The 13,439-nt window shown below is 39.2% G+C and overlaps 1 protein-coding gene across 4 annotated transcripts in view; it reads left to right on the top strand.

The window, feature by feature from the left end:
- The window catches only part of REPS2 (RALBP1 associated Eps domain containing 2), a 76,509-nt gene that overhangs the window by 36,962 nt on the left and 26,108 nt on the right, over window positions 1–13,439 (top strand). For 2 of the 4 annotated variants that reach the window (XM_077927481.1, XM_028727597.2), the window contains 2 exons: window positions 9,456–9,517; window positions 11,463–11,540. In XM_077927481.1, the coding sequence (XP_077783607.1) occupies window positions 9,456–9,517; window positions 11,463–11,540 (140 nt within the window). The remainder of the gene's footprint in view (window positions 1–9,455; window positions 9,518–11,462; window positions 11,541–13,439) is intronic. The other 2 variants (XM_077927482.1, XM_028727598.2) reach the window with 1 other exon arrangement.

Here is a 13,439-nt window from a genome sequence, read left to right as displayed (position 1 = left end):
TAAACAGACAAGTTTGTCAAATTTCCTCCTCCTGGATTATATGCAGCATGCTAGCCAAATATTATGGTCTTACTGGTGTTTGATACACCCCAGGTTTTTGCATATATTTAGCAGATAATTGATAGGCTGCAATACTATATATGACAGTTGTGCAATGCCAGATATGGCTTAAGAAAACACAACTGCATGTTAGCACAGTTTAAAGCTCATGAGTAAGAGGGACTCTTCCTTTGGTTCAAAATTAATAGGATAGTTTTATGTTAAAAATAAAGCAAATTCTGTAGCTTATGGACCAAGTTTAATATATTACTACTCAGCTATTTGCATATTCTTCTTGGAAAACAGCACATGGCAGCTGCTTGGGTTTTTTAAATTAAACATTTTTTCAAATGACTGTCAAACGTCAGGTGAAGCCAAAGCTGCCACTTTAGATGCCCAGCAAAACTGTCATCATTTATGTCTTTAAGCTTGCTCTCACCTCAGCAGTGCCATCCTTTTGCAAAATTGCTGGTGACTTTGGCTAGGAAAAAAATCTGTGCCTCCATCGTATGGAGATTTTGTCCATTTGTAATCATCTGAGAAACCAATCATACATTTTTTGTTTCGGAGGTGTTCTTTTTCCTTGTTTGCTTACTATCCATTGATGGAGGTTTATTTATTAATTTATTAAATGTATGTCTCTTCTTATACATACATACGAATATTTGCCTAAGGGATAACTCAGCCAGTAGAGCGTGAGACTCTTAATCTCAGGGTTGTGGGTTTGAGCCCCATGTTGGGTGAAAGATTCCTTCATTGCAGGGGGTTGGACTAAATGATCCAAAAGGTTTGGTGTGTTTGCATATATAATTTTATAGATGCATACACATCCAACTATCTTTGGTAATAGTGGAGACCGCAGCACTGTGATATGTTTTCATTCTGATGCAGTGACCCAAAAAAGCATCTCTCAACAATTCATCATGCTGCCTTCTGTGTCTCTGCTTTGCATACTGAACATTTCAGGTTCCAGGACTTCTTCCACCTGGCCAGCTTTGTACTGCTCCTTCTGCTACAGACTGTGCAAATGGCTGCTTAATTCCTTAACAGAAGAGCTGGTGTGTGCCAGCAATTTGCCTCATGCTGCATTTCCTATGCTGTGTTCCTTTTAATCATGCTGTGTTTAATAGTCTGATCAGTACATTAAATTAAGAAAGGTGGCAACTCAGACTAGTCTTTCAAGTTTTATATGGCTGGATAAAAACCAACAAAGCCCACCCACAGAACACTTAAGGTATTGCTTAAATTTAAGATACTGGTACAATCTTCTGCCAGCTATGCATGCTTAGTATAATTTAAGTCTTCATCAAACTGTGATGAAGCCACATAAATTAAATGCGTTATGTAGAATATAAGCAGAATCAGAGCATTTAGATCCTATATACATTGCCATGTAGTCTTCTGTCATATAGCTCTGCATTTAGGGTTGTATTATTCAGAATGCCCACAAATGCATGTGAAATAGGAACTTGAGTAGGCATCTGGGGTTTTTCCTTAGCCTTCTATAATTACAGGGAAAAGTCATACAAAGCTTCCACCTGTAAATCATGAATTCCCATTCATGTTAAATGTACTATTCTATTCAAGTTGCTTTATGACAGCAGGCTGTGGATGAAAGGGCACCTTTCCCCCCTGAAAAAACTTGCACTAGTCCTGAATAAATGAGTAGAGCTGTACACTCCTGCTTCGGAATCTGGTGCTAGGTAATTAATTTTTAACACAGTCACAAGCTATGTATTCGGAGCTGGGTGTTTGAAGAAAATAGTAAAGCAGAACTTTAAACAGTAGAATACAGGAACTTACTTATAGACTGGCATTGATGAAAGAGAAGCAAAACATTTTGCCTTACCAGTTTTTTTCCAATCAGAAGGGGTAATTCAAAATTGAAAGGGCACCTCAGTGATAATCTTGGCATGCTGGAATTTTAACAAAGATCATGTCCTTTCAAATTGACCTGATTTAAACAAGTATTAAGGAGTTTGTAATTACACGTACTAGAAGTGTAGATTAAATAATAAACACCAGAATTCAAGGTTGTTGCAGGAAGTTTCCATGCAGATATTGGGGTTTAGTATTCATCTAATAGCCCCTTTCCTAGCAGAGCCCCTGAGGGAGTGACACATTGAATGCTTCTTGGTTCATGGAGGACTATGCTCAAATGTGAGCCACCATTGAAAACAAGACAGGGAAATGCAAGCTTCTTTTAAAAAAGCAAAAAACTAATAATTACCATATTTTTCCATGTATAAGACTAGGTTTCCCCCCTAAAAAAAAGTCAAAAATTAGGGAGTGTCTTATACATGGATACATCTCCTCCCATTTTCTTAACCTGAGTCTCCCAAAATAGGGGCGTCTTATACATGGGGGCATCTTATAGACAGAAAAATACAGAATGTATTTTACATATCTTAGCACATCAAATATACAATTGTCATCGTTAATCTTACACTCCAGACACTTGACTTCCACACACATCTCCTTAATTGCCACCCATCTCCCTTAATTGCCACCCATCTTCTGCTTATTTTTAACTGCTGCTCATATACTAACCCCACTTGGGTCTCTGGCTCTCTCTTTCCTTCTCCAGCAAGCCAGCCTTTCTCCTCTCAGGGCTATTGAAGCCTATGAGCTACAAGAGCTCTTCATTAGGCCTTGGTGATAACAGTGGATCCCTGTAATGGGCTGTGCTGCCTGAGTTGACCTGTAGAGTTGCATTGGGAACTTCTTAAAGGGGCAGTCATGGAGATCTTCACAGCCCCAAATGCAAAAAATAATAATTTTAAAAAACAGACTCAATTTCTGGGTTCTTGTTGTTGTTGAATATCTATTTTCCACAACCTTGATATGAAGGCCATGGGGTTTAGATTATATTGGCAGGATGTGCTGTGATGTGCTCTCTTCTCTCTGTGTGTAGTGCTGAACTGAATTGTTTCTAAGTGTGTGCATTTATGTAAGATCAAAGGAAGATGTTAACTTGTTTATAGAAATTATGAATCAGTACTTTCTAGCACCAGCTGCAGGTGTGTTGCGCCATTGCTCTTTCCATTTTTGACCCTTCTCCCCCTCCTGTTCTTTATATAAAGCACTTTGGACTTAAGATGATTATATACTGCACTGTGGAATTTTTATTGCTAACTACACTTAGACTACAGAGCCCTAAAGTTACATAAACATGTAGCAAGCATTTCCAGAAATTTAGCATGCTTCAAGATGTCCACCTACTTCCATGGCACTTCTCATAGAAACAGAAATGTCTGTTATGCTTATTACATCTTTTTTGTGGAACCTAAGCCGCTGGATTACATACCCGTCTTTGATATCCACATGGAAGTGGCCCTAAGTGAGCATAAATAAGCAAGATTTCTAATACAGTAGTTTCTCCATAAAACAAAATGTACAATCTGCATTGTTTGGGATGTATTTTCATTTGCATAAAAATTGGAAGCCATAGTCTCTGATCTGAATATTTTTAGAGTTTGACTTTCAGATTTTATTCAGTTGAGAATGAGTTCAGTTCCTAAATGCATGCACACATGCCATTACTGTCTCTAACAAGCAGAATCCAACAGTGACAAATCTAGCATGCCACTATACTTGCCTGTCTACTGCATATATATTATAATATATAGAAATACATTCACATGCATGTGCATATTTTCTTTCTTTCTCTCTGACTCTCTCTCTCTCTCTCTCTCTCTCTCTCTCACACACACACACACACACACACACACACACACACACATTGCTCTCCTGCTTCGGAAGAGATTTTTGCTGATGCTCTGTTCTAAGAACTCTGGATTGTGCCTGGGAATAGTGCTCACATAAGCATACTACTTTTAAACAGGTCAGAGATATTCTGAAACAGCAGGATTTTATGAATATTTCATGAATAGCTTAAGTTAGAATTTTAGGATTAAAAAAAAGCAGGAAACTGGGTCAAACATGCCTGGTCTGAGCATTTTGCTTGCCTAGAATGCTGAATGCCCAGATACAGCATATTTTCCTAAGCTGAACAAGATGTAGCGCATATATATATATATATATATATATATATATATATATATATCCTGTTGTGAGAGAAACAACTTAATGTTCTGAAATGAACTGAATTCTGTACCTTTGGCGGTGCTGATAAGATACTGCACGTGAAACCCTTGCTTGGAAGAAGCCCCAGTTTATTATTTCTTTTTAATGCAATTTGCTATTTCTCCTTGGGGATTTACCTGACCCCACAGATGGCAGTGTTAAGGGTCAGGACATGAACACACAATAAATATTTGCAGCGGCTTTACAGCAAGTTTAATAAAAGGACAGCAGATGAAGACTTTTTGTAATCCTGTTGTGGTTAAAAATGGAGTTTTCAGTAGAAATTGATTTCAAGATATAAAGAAAAACTATGGATTATTGGCAACACATAGTTCAAAGTAACTAGTTTCTCATGTAGGTGCTGCTAAATGCATTTGAGAGCACCTTCACTGAAAGAATGCAGGACTGATTATGAAACCTGTTTTTAGATTGCAACATGATGGATTCATTTGTGATGTTGCTTCACTTTCAGTCTATATATGCACACTGGGAAGATCTGGGGAACTTCCTGACCTATATACCTATATACATTTTAAGAACACAGACTTGACACACACTCATGATTACTCCCATCAGTCCCAGCATCTGTGGGATAATGGCCAGGTATGATGGGAGTTGTAGTTCAGCAACATCTGGAGGACCAAATGTTCCCTACACATGGGTTTTGTCAATTCCAGCACAGGAATGTCTGTTTTGTAACAAATAATCTTGTGTCACCTAAAGACTAACCCATATCATTATTACTTACATTTCCATGGACTCAGGTCTACTCTGGAAACTCTGTGTAAGAGATATCTGATGTGTGATACATGCTTTGACTTTTTGTCTAGCTGTAAGGATAACATGACATGACTGCAATATATACCCAGGTTGCAAATGCTGTAGCCTCCAACTTTTCCAGGACTAGAACTCAGTTTTATTATTTTAATCAAATATTCTGCTACTCCACTCTTTATGCAACCTAGAAGAACTTGGGGATTGGCTAATTCAAGATTGGCAGGGTTTCTATGTTGCTGTTTAAAGAGTTACCTTTCACCTCCAGCTATGTGCACAATATTCACTGGATTTTTTTTCTTAGCACACCCATTTCTTCCCAATCATCAGCCAAATACAGGTATAACCCACAACTATATGTATACCCAATGTATACCCAATACAATTTTGTTTCTGTGATAAAGTAAGAGGAGACCATAGTGATGCTGCTTCCCCTACTGAGCTCTTTTGACAATTTCCACAGCTCTGATCATTGCGCCCTGTTCTATGATTGGTGGCCGCACATTTTTAATGGTTTTTAAGTGCTTTATGTATGTCCTTAAATTGTTCTTTATTTTTATTTTATCACTATCGTGTTTGCCACCCTGGGCTCCTTTGGGGGAAAAGGGCGGGATACAAATTTAATAAACAAATAATTTTCCCAGTTGACAAATTAAATACAAGGGTGCTACAAAGAGAAGGCTGATCACGGCTGCTTTCCCATGGTGTCTGTTCACCATGGGAATGAATATCTGATGCACATAAGACCCTTTCATACATTACATACGTGAAGAAGGTTCACATGATGATTAGGGTCACACACTTCTGTCCTGGCAGCATGCACCTGGGCTAGGCCTGTGCAGATATCTGGCAGATATCCTCTGGAGAGGAGTCCCTGTGTGGGGGCTGCTGTCCTGTCCCCTTGTTATTATTTATTGTATTTACTCTCCACTTTCTGCAGAAAATATCTCAAAGCAACTGACAATTGTAAAATATGTTGTTGCTGTTGTTTAGTCGTTTAGTTGTGTCCGACTCTTCGTGACCCCATGGACCAGAGCACGCCAGGCACTTCTGTCTTCCACTACCTCCCGCAGTTTGGTCAAACTCATGCTGGTAGCTTCAAGAACACTATCCAACTATCTCGTCCTCTGTCGTCCCCTTCTCCTTGTGCCCTCCATCTTTCCCAACATCAGGGTCTTTTCCAGGGAGTCTTCTCTTCTCATGAGGTGGCCAAAGTACTGGAGCCTCAGCTTCAGGATCTGTCCTTCCAGTGAGCACTCAGGGCTGATTTCCTTAAGAATGGATACGTTTGATCTTCTTACAGTCCATGCGACTCTCAAGAGTCTCCTCCAGCACCATAGTTCAAAAGCGTCAATTCTTCGGCGATCAGCCTTCTTTATGGTCCAGCTCTCACTTCCATACATCACTACTGGGGAAACCATAGCTTTTACTATACGGACCTTTGTTGGCAAGGTGATGTCAAGGTATAGTCCGTATAGTTGTAAAATATACAGAATACAAAATAAAAGGCAACATCAAAAGATAAAACAAGTATTAATAAAAGTACTAATCTGTGGAATCCTCAGCATGCATGAGGAGGAACACACACACAACCTTTTGAAGGAAATAAACGTCACCACCAACATCAGGCTCGCAGTGAAATTTAAAAGGCTTTCCTTAGTGGCTGTCAGTTCCACCTGCATGTGGAGAAGGGTGGGAATAAGGTTTTCCAGCAGAGAAGGGTGGTGATGTGTAAGAAAATGGTTTTATCAGTGGGGAATTGTTATCAGGAGTAATTGGATAATAGTGTGAAGAATTATCAGAAAGACTTTCCTATAGAGGAAAGATTAAAATGTGAAAACAGTCATTCCCAAATATGTACAACCCCTGCAACTCTATGGGGGGGGGAAAACTATTTAGTAGAGGTCTAAGGATGCACTTTAAGGGATACAAGAAACACAGAAGTGAAATTCAGGGGCAAATCTACTTTCTTGCATAGCCATCAATTTAATTTAAAAATCTTATACAAGAAACCCTGAATTAGGGCAGTCACATTTGATACTTTCATTGGGATAAGTAAGCAAGTTATTTACTATTAAGAAGCTATCCATCCAATTGCTAATTGCATGGTGATGTCGGTTTCTCAAGCTGGAAATGCTACAAAAATGCCTCTTTTCATATGAAAAGCAATCCAAACTTTGTAGCACACACACCTTCCAAATGTTGAAATCTAAACCCACTGACCATTCCCTAAGAATCAGCAACTGAGATTATTTTAACTGGAGACGTCTGGGGTTGCCTCGTAATGCACTTGGAAAATTCTAAGTTGTACCTAGGTTGATGTTCTGCAGAAACAAGTTAAATGTTTTATGTACAGTGGTACCTCTAGTTATGAATTTAATTCATTCTGGAGGTCTGTTCTTAAACTGAAACTGTTCTTAACGAGAGGCGTGCTTTCGCTAACGGGGCCTCTTGCTGCTGCTGCGCTGCCAGCACACGATTTCCGTTCTCATCCTGGGGCAAAGTTCTCAACTCAAGGTAACTCTTACAGGTTAGCGGAGTTTGTAACCTGAAGCGTTTGTAACCTGAGGCATTTGTAACTGGAGGTACCACTGTACATGGGATACCCTTGAGCTTGAACAAGTATCGAGTCCGCCTGGCAGTTCATCTGCACCTTCATGATACACCTTTAGGTGCCACGTGAAAATCTTCCTCTTCAACCAGGCCTTTTTGGCTGACTAACATCTTACATACTTTTAATTGTGTTTGTGGAGGGAGGGGGGGTTATTGGCTTGTTTTGTTTTTATTATGCATTTTGTGTTTTTATCTTGTATTTTTATGCTGCGAACTGCCTTGAGATCTACAGACAAAGGGTGGTAGATGAAATGAATGAATGAATGATGCCATTCTGAAGTCTCTTTCAGAACTGAGTAACCTTTATGTGTTTGTTGTTTCAACATTTAAAATTCTAGCATTTGTTGTTGCAACCTTTAAAATTCTAGCATGAAGGTAATGCCATGGGAATGCTAAACAGGAAAATGATTCCTATATATACATGAACTGAAGCCTGTGTGCAGGCTTTTCATAGGTATCAAGCAGTGAGAAAAGGATGTTGGACGGGATGGGCATTTGGCCTGGTCCAGCTGGACTGTTCTTTTCTGTAACCTTAAGCAGAGGACACATTTCTCGCCATAACCTTTGGTTTGAACATTCATAGGATTTTTCACTTCCAAAACATGAGCGGCCTTAAACACATATGTGGAAAAGTGAGATATAAATATTTTAGATAAATTAAAATGAAAACTGGCTAAATGGGGAGGGGGAAATACCATTAACATAATACATGTTTTTTTTTTTACATTTGATGACTGCAGTTTAACTTTTTTTCATCCTGCAAATGTGTTTGTGGGTTTTGTGGTTAACGTTACCTGAATTCTAATAGCTCACCACCTTGGTGTTTGGGTTTCAGCATGTCACCAGACATTAACAGACTTCAATATTCTCATTTATTCCTTTTCTTTGTTTGTTACACATACCCTTGGCCAGCATTCACTATTTCCCTATAAATCTTAAAATGCAAAAGTCTCTATTATTCCCATATGCTTTATAAATATCCCTGCCCAAATAAGTTTAAAAATGAGAACATGGTTAAGATTTGATATACTTAAAAAAAATGCATGTGCAATAAGATTCATAGCTTAGGATACATTTATCTATATAGCATTCTCGTGGTGTGACTTTAGTGCTAGAATTTTAAATGTCCAAATAACAAACACAAAAGAGGTTGCTAAGTATCTTTTCAAATTGTGTTTGCTAAAAAGGATCAGCAGTTATAAGGGGTTGCTAGAAGGTTAACTATCAAGAGATTCTTCAGTCGTGCTTCATGTGTACGTATAATCTATGTGTCATTATAATTGCTTCACAAAGCCTCGTCTTCTCTGCAGTTCTGGCCTCTAAAGGTTTATGGATTTAACTGAAGCCAGATTGGGAAGTATAATAGATGGTCCCATCATGGGTGTTAGCATCTCAGATTTCTGGCTCAGAGTAGAAGACTGAATTATATTATGTTACCATAAAGCCCTAAACTGACTTGTTTGGTCTTTTCCCTCTTCAGCTCCTGCCAAAAATATTTAAAAGCTACAACTAGCTCATCCAAGTGCCAGAACATCTAATTCCATGCACAGATGTTTTCTGTACAACTCCACTTTTTCACATCATCGCATTTTATTTTGAATGCTCTCTAATGTCCATGTTAGAATATTGCTTCACTTTTTAAAGGCAAGAGTGTTTGTGACAAAGAACAGAAAACTCAAGGGGAGTTTAACTCTCATGTACCAAGCTCTGTATCTTTCACTGAAATTTGTTAATTGCATCAGCATTGACTGTATTTGTCATGTTTATTCTGAATAGAGATGTCTCTGTGAGGTCATAGAAGATAGTGGTGATAGGTTCACTTGAAGTGTGTTTTCTTAAATTGATCTGAGTTTTTAAAAAATCAAATAGTGCTAATAGATTTGTTTAGTTCTAGGTTGCGTTCATTCATGTTGTTTATCTCCTTCTGTTTTGTGTTTTTGTAGTTCGGGCGGGTTGGCTACCACCCCCACCACCTGCTCTACCTCCTCGACCTTTTGTAACACAGGTATGTATAAAACTTCAGCATGAGAATATTGGGCTTAGTGCTGTCTTTAAAAGGAGCGGTGGCCATTGGCAGAGTCTCCAGAAAGGCAAAGAGCAATGTTTCCTGGCACAGGTCTCAATTTGGGCTTTGGGACCATTTCCCCCAAACCATCCCGCCTGCTGCACACTGACATCATACATGACGCCAGGTGTGAGGCAGGGAGAGGCGCAGCTGCCAGTGAATAAAGTACATCCCCAATTATGCATTGGCATGAGAGGCTTACAGTCAGTGTCGGAGCTAGCTTGTTGGGAAGCAGGGCATAGGAAACGACAGTGGCCTTTGAGTCGCCACCCAAGTAGGTGGCAACTCGGAACCTGCTTTCTTCAGGAATCAGCTGTGCAGCCAGAGAATTCAGTCATACAGCCTATTCCTCCAGAAAGGAGGCTTGGAGTTATCAAATGATAGATGATAATATCAAGCCTGTTGGATCACTTGCACAACCCAAGTAGTAGTTCAGCTGATCCCTGCAGAAAGCAGGCATGGCATCACAGCAGGCTTCAGAGTAGCTTCTTGGCTTCCTTGACCCGGATTTTGTTTTGTAGTGTGGATGGAGTTTGGGATTTAGATCAACTCTGTGATAAACTTGTGCAGGTTCTTTTGAATGTGATATAATGTAGTACAAGTTGTTCACTTTGCGGAATAGATTTTTGATCTGCAAGTTCTAGTTCTCTAGTTTTATCATTTTAGCTCCGTTTTCTGCCTTAAAACTGTATTCAGAATTCCATCACTCACAAGTGAGGTGACCATGATGCTTAAGGATATGTTGTATTTTTGCCTTTTTTATAAGTTGTGGCAATTGGATTCATTCTAGCGTTTTACTTTTTTGTTGTGTCATAAACCACCCTGGGATCATATGATGTAGGGTTGGCTAGATTTTCTCTAATTAATTAATATTATTCTGGGCGAGAGATAGATTTATTGCGGCCATTGGCCCATATCGAAAACAATACATCAAAATTTATCCATAAACAATACAATTTAAACAGTTCCAAGTTAAAACACCCATATAAAACCAATTTTACTTCAGTTAAGTAAACACTATACACAATAAGCTCCCTCTATGTAAACCGCAATTCAAATCCATCAGATTTTGGGAGGTATGCGTCTTAGTTCTGGCACTTATTGATGGTTCTTAAGTTTAGCTAAGCTGTCAGAGTCATACAGTGATCCATTTCTCCTCTTTTGAAATAAAACATTAATCAGGTATCTAGTGACTGCAAGGGATCTACTTGTATCTTCGTCGTTTAATAGGTATATTATTTGGGCTTCCTGAGGTCCGTCAGCAATTCTCGATAAATATGGGGCCAGAAACTTGGACTGTGAAGCCGAATGTAATGGACAACAGAAGATTATATGATATAACGATTCTATAGATCCACTTTTACAGTCACAGAGGAGTGAGATCTGTCCGTTGGAGAGTCTGTTACCCAACACGTTTGATGGGAAAACATTGAATCTAGCCTTTATAAAGGCATACCTGTGCGTCACCACAGATAAGATAGTTAAATAAGATGGAAGTTTCGTTGGTGGTGTTAAGCCAAGGTTTATCGGCGAACAGGTGCCACCACCTGTCGCAATATTAAATTGTAAATCCATCTCCTCTAATTTGTGAGTTATAATTCTCTTGGCAGAAATTAAATCCAATTTTAATAGTTCAGATGGAGATAGTCCTAGGGACACAAGTTTCCCATGTATTATTTTTGCCCAGGAGCTAGGGAAGTCATCTCTCCAGAGACACTGTATCAAGTGGAGATTTGGAAGTTTATGCCATAATGCCAACCAGTAACAGAGGATGCATTTCCATAATGTGGTTTCTAGAGATGTAACATTTAGTTCCAGTCTATCTCTATTCTGGGCATTCTTGCCACCTAATATATCACAACTAAAAGTTTGTCCTGTGCTGCAGGTTTCTCATCCTGGTACAAATGCTGAAACAAATGCTCAACTCAAATCAAGCTACATAGACTTCAGGCTTCAAGAACAGGTACACCTTTAAATTGTAAGCGTAGAATTGATTTGGGTACGGATTGGGCTAACAACAGCAAGATTCCTCCTTTTAAAAAATATAAGCACTGTTGCCTGTTGAACACTTATTCCCTATACACTTGCAGCTTGGAAGAGATTAACATTCTGTATCAAATATTTCTTTTTTTTTTTTTAAATACATACATAATCTTGGTATTTTGGCTGTGGTTAAGCACCATTCCTTTCTCTCACCTTATATGTCTTGCAATAAAAACCTGCCTTAAAGTGGTCAAAATATTATACATACTAGTTGGAGATTGTAATTCAACTTTGCTGTTGCTCAAATAGAGCAACTGGAGTTGTTAGAAGCATATGGGTTACATTACTTAATGGGGCCCTTGGCTGAAAAGAACATATATAACTAGAAGTGAAAGAGATTTGTTTTCAGAGGAGTGGGGTGAAGTAAAGATTCAAAGAGAAGCAGAATCTTGGCATTATGTAATTTTATGTGGTTGGGGGGGTGTATGTGTGTAACTAGTTTTCTAGACCAATGCAAAATAAATATTTTCCTTCCAATCACTTGGTTACAAAGAATTACCACACTCTTTTTATATGAATGCAGTAGTTGAGCAGCATTTTCTTTCAAAGACCCCAAATTTAGATTAGGTGGCTGAGAGAAATGTGGGTTATGCTAGAGATTTGGGACACCATCCTGTGTGGCAGCTTTCCTGCTATCAAAGGGTTCTGTTGGCATCCTCCATGCCCACATGCTTCTTGGGCAGCCGATTGCTCACACAAATAGAACAGTTGAATGAGCAATTATTTGCACATATCGGAGCCAATCTGTAATGGATGAATCAGCTGCTACCAATTTTACAAGTGTCCTTATTTGCATTTTATTCATGCGTTAACTCATGCAACCATATTGGCATGATATTTGAGATCTTCAATCTGATGCTTGTTGCACAGCATGCGGGCCATTGAGCTGTACCTCTCTTCAGTTCGATTACTTGTGGGGAAATACCAAGAACCACTGAGTCCCAATTTGGGTTCAGATAAGTTGGTTTGTTTATGTATACAGTGGTACCTCGGGTTACATACGCTTCAGGTTACATACGCTTCAGGTTACAGACTCCGCTAACCGAGAAATAGTGCTTCAGGTTAAGAACTTCGTTTCAGGATGAAAACAGAAATCGTGCTCTGGCGGCGCGGCAGCAGCAGGAGGCCCCATTAGCTAAAGTGGTGCTTCAGGTTAAGAACAGTTTCAGGTTAAGTACAGACCTCCGGAACGAATTAAGTACTTAACCTGAGGTACCACTGTATAGACATAACTTTCATAATGGTGGTCAATATGTAAAATGGTTTTGTAGCTTGAAGTGCTAAGTATAAATGTTACAGAATGGGGGGGATGGTTAATTATTGCAAGATTATGCACAGGCTACCCAAATTCACCTTCAGCTTATATAACAAGCACTTTTAGGAGTTGTTTGTTTTTGTTTTCCAATGTATTTCTTATCAATAAAAGATTGGTATGGCACGAGCAAATTTTTATTCTGAAAGTGTGGGCCAGAGAAAAAAGTTTGAGAACCACTGCTCTGTAGAGAAACTTGGAGAACTTTACACTGTTTTCGCTCTTTGAGGTTCCTTCCTAACGTGAAGAAAACAACAAACATGGAAAAGAGGCAAGGGAATGGGGAAGAGGAGACAAAGGAAGAGATCTAGCTGGGACAATCCATTCCTGTTAAGGCACCACAAAGTCAAACAAACCTGAGCAAAAGTATGGAGCAGCCCAAAGCCCCAGTGGCTTCTTGGGGCAACATAGCCAAAGACTTGACTGCCTGAGTCAAAGGGGCACCTGAGACAAAAGGCAATTCGGTTGAGGCTGAGGCCGGACAGAAGGAATACTCCAATGTAAGAG

The sequence above is a fragment of the Podarcis muralis genome, chromosome 4 (assembly GCF_964188315.1).
Source record: "Podarcis muralis chromosome 4, rPodMur119.hap1.1, whole genome shotgun sequence".
In the NCBI taxonomy this organism is placed as follows: Eukaryota; Metazoa; Chordata; class Lepidosauria; order Squamata; family Lacertidae; genus Podarcis; species Podarcis muralis.
This window is presented reverse-complemented; position numbering and strand designations above follow the sequence as displayed.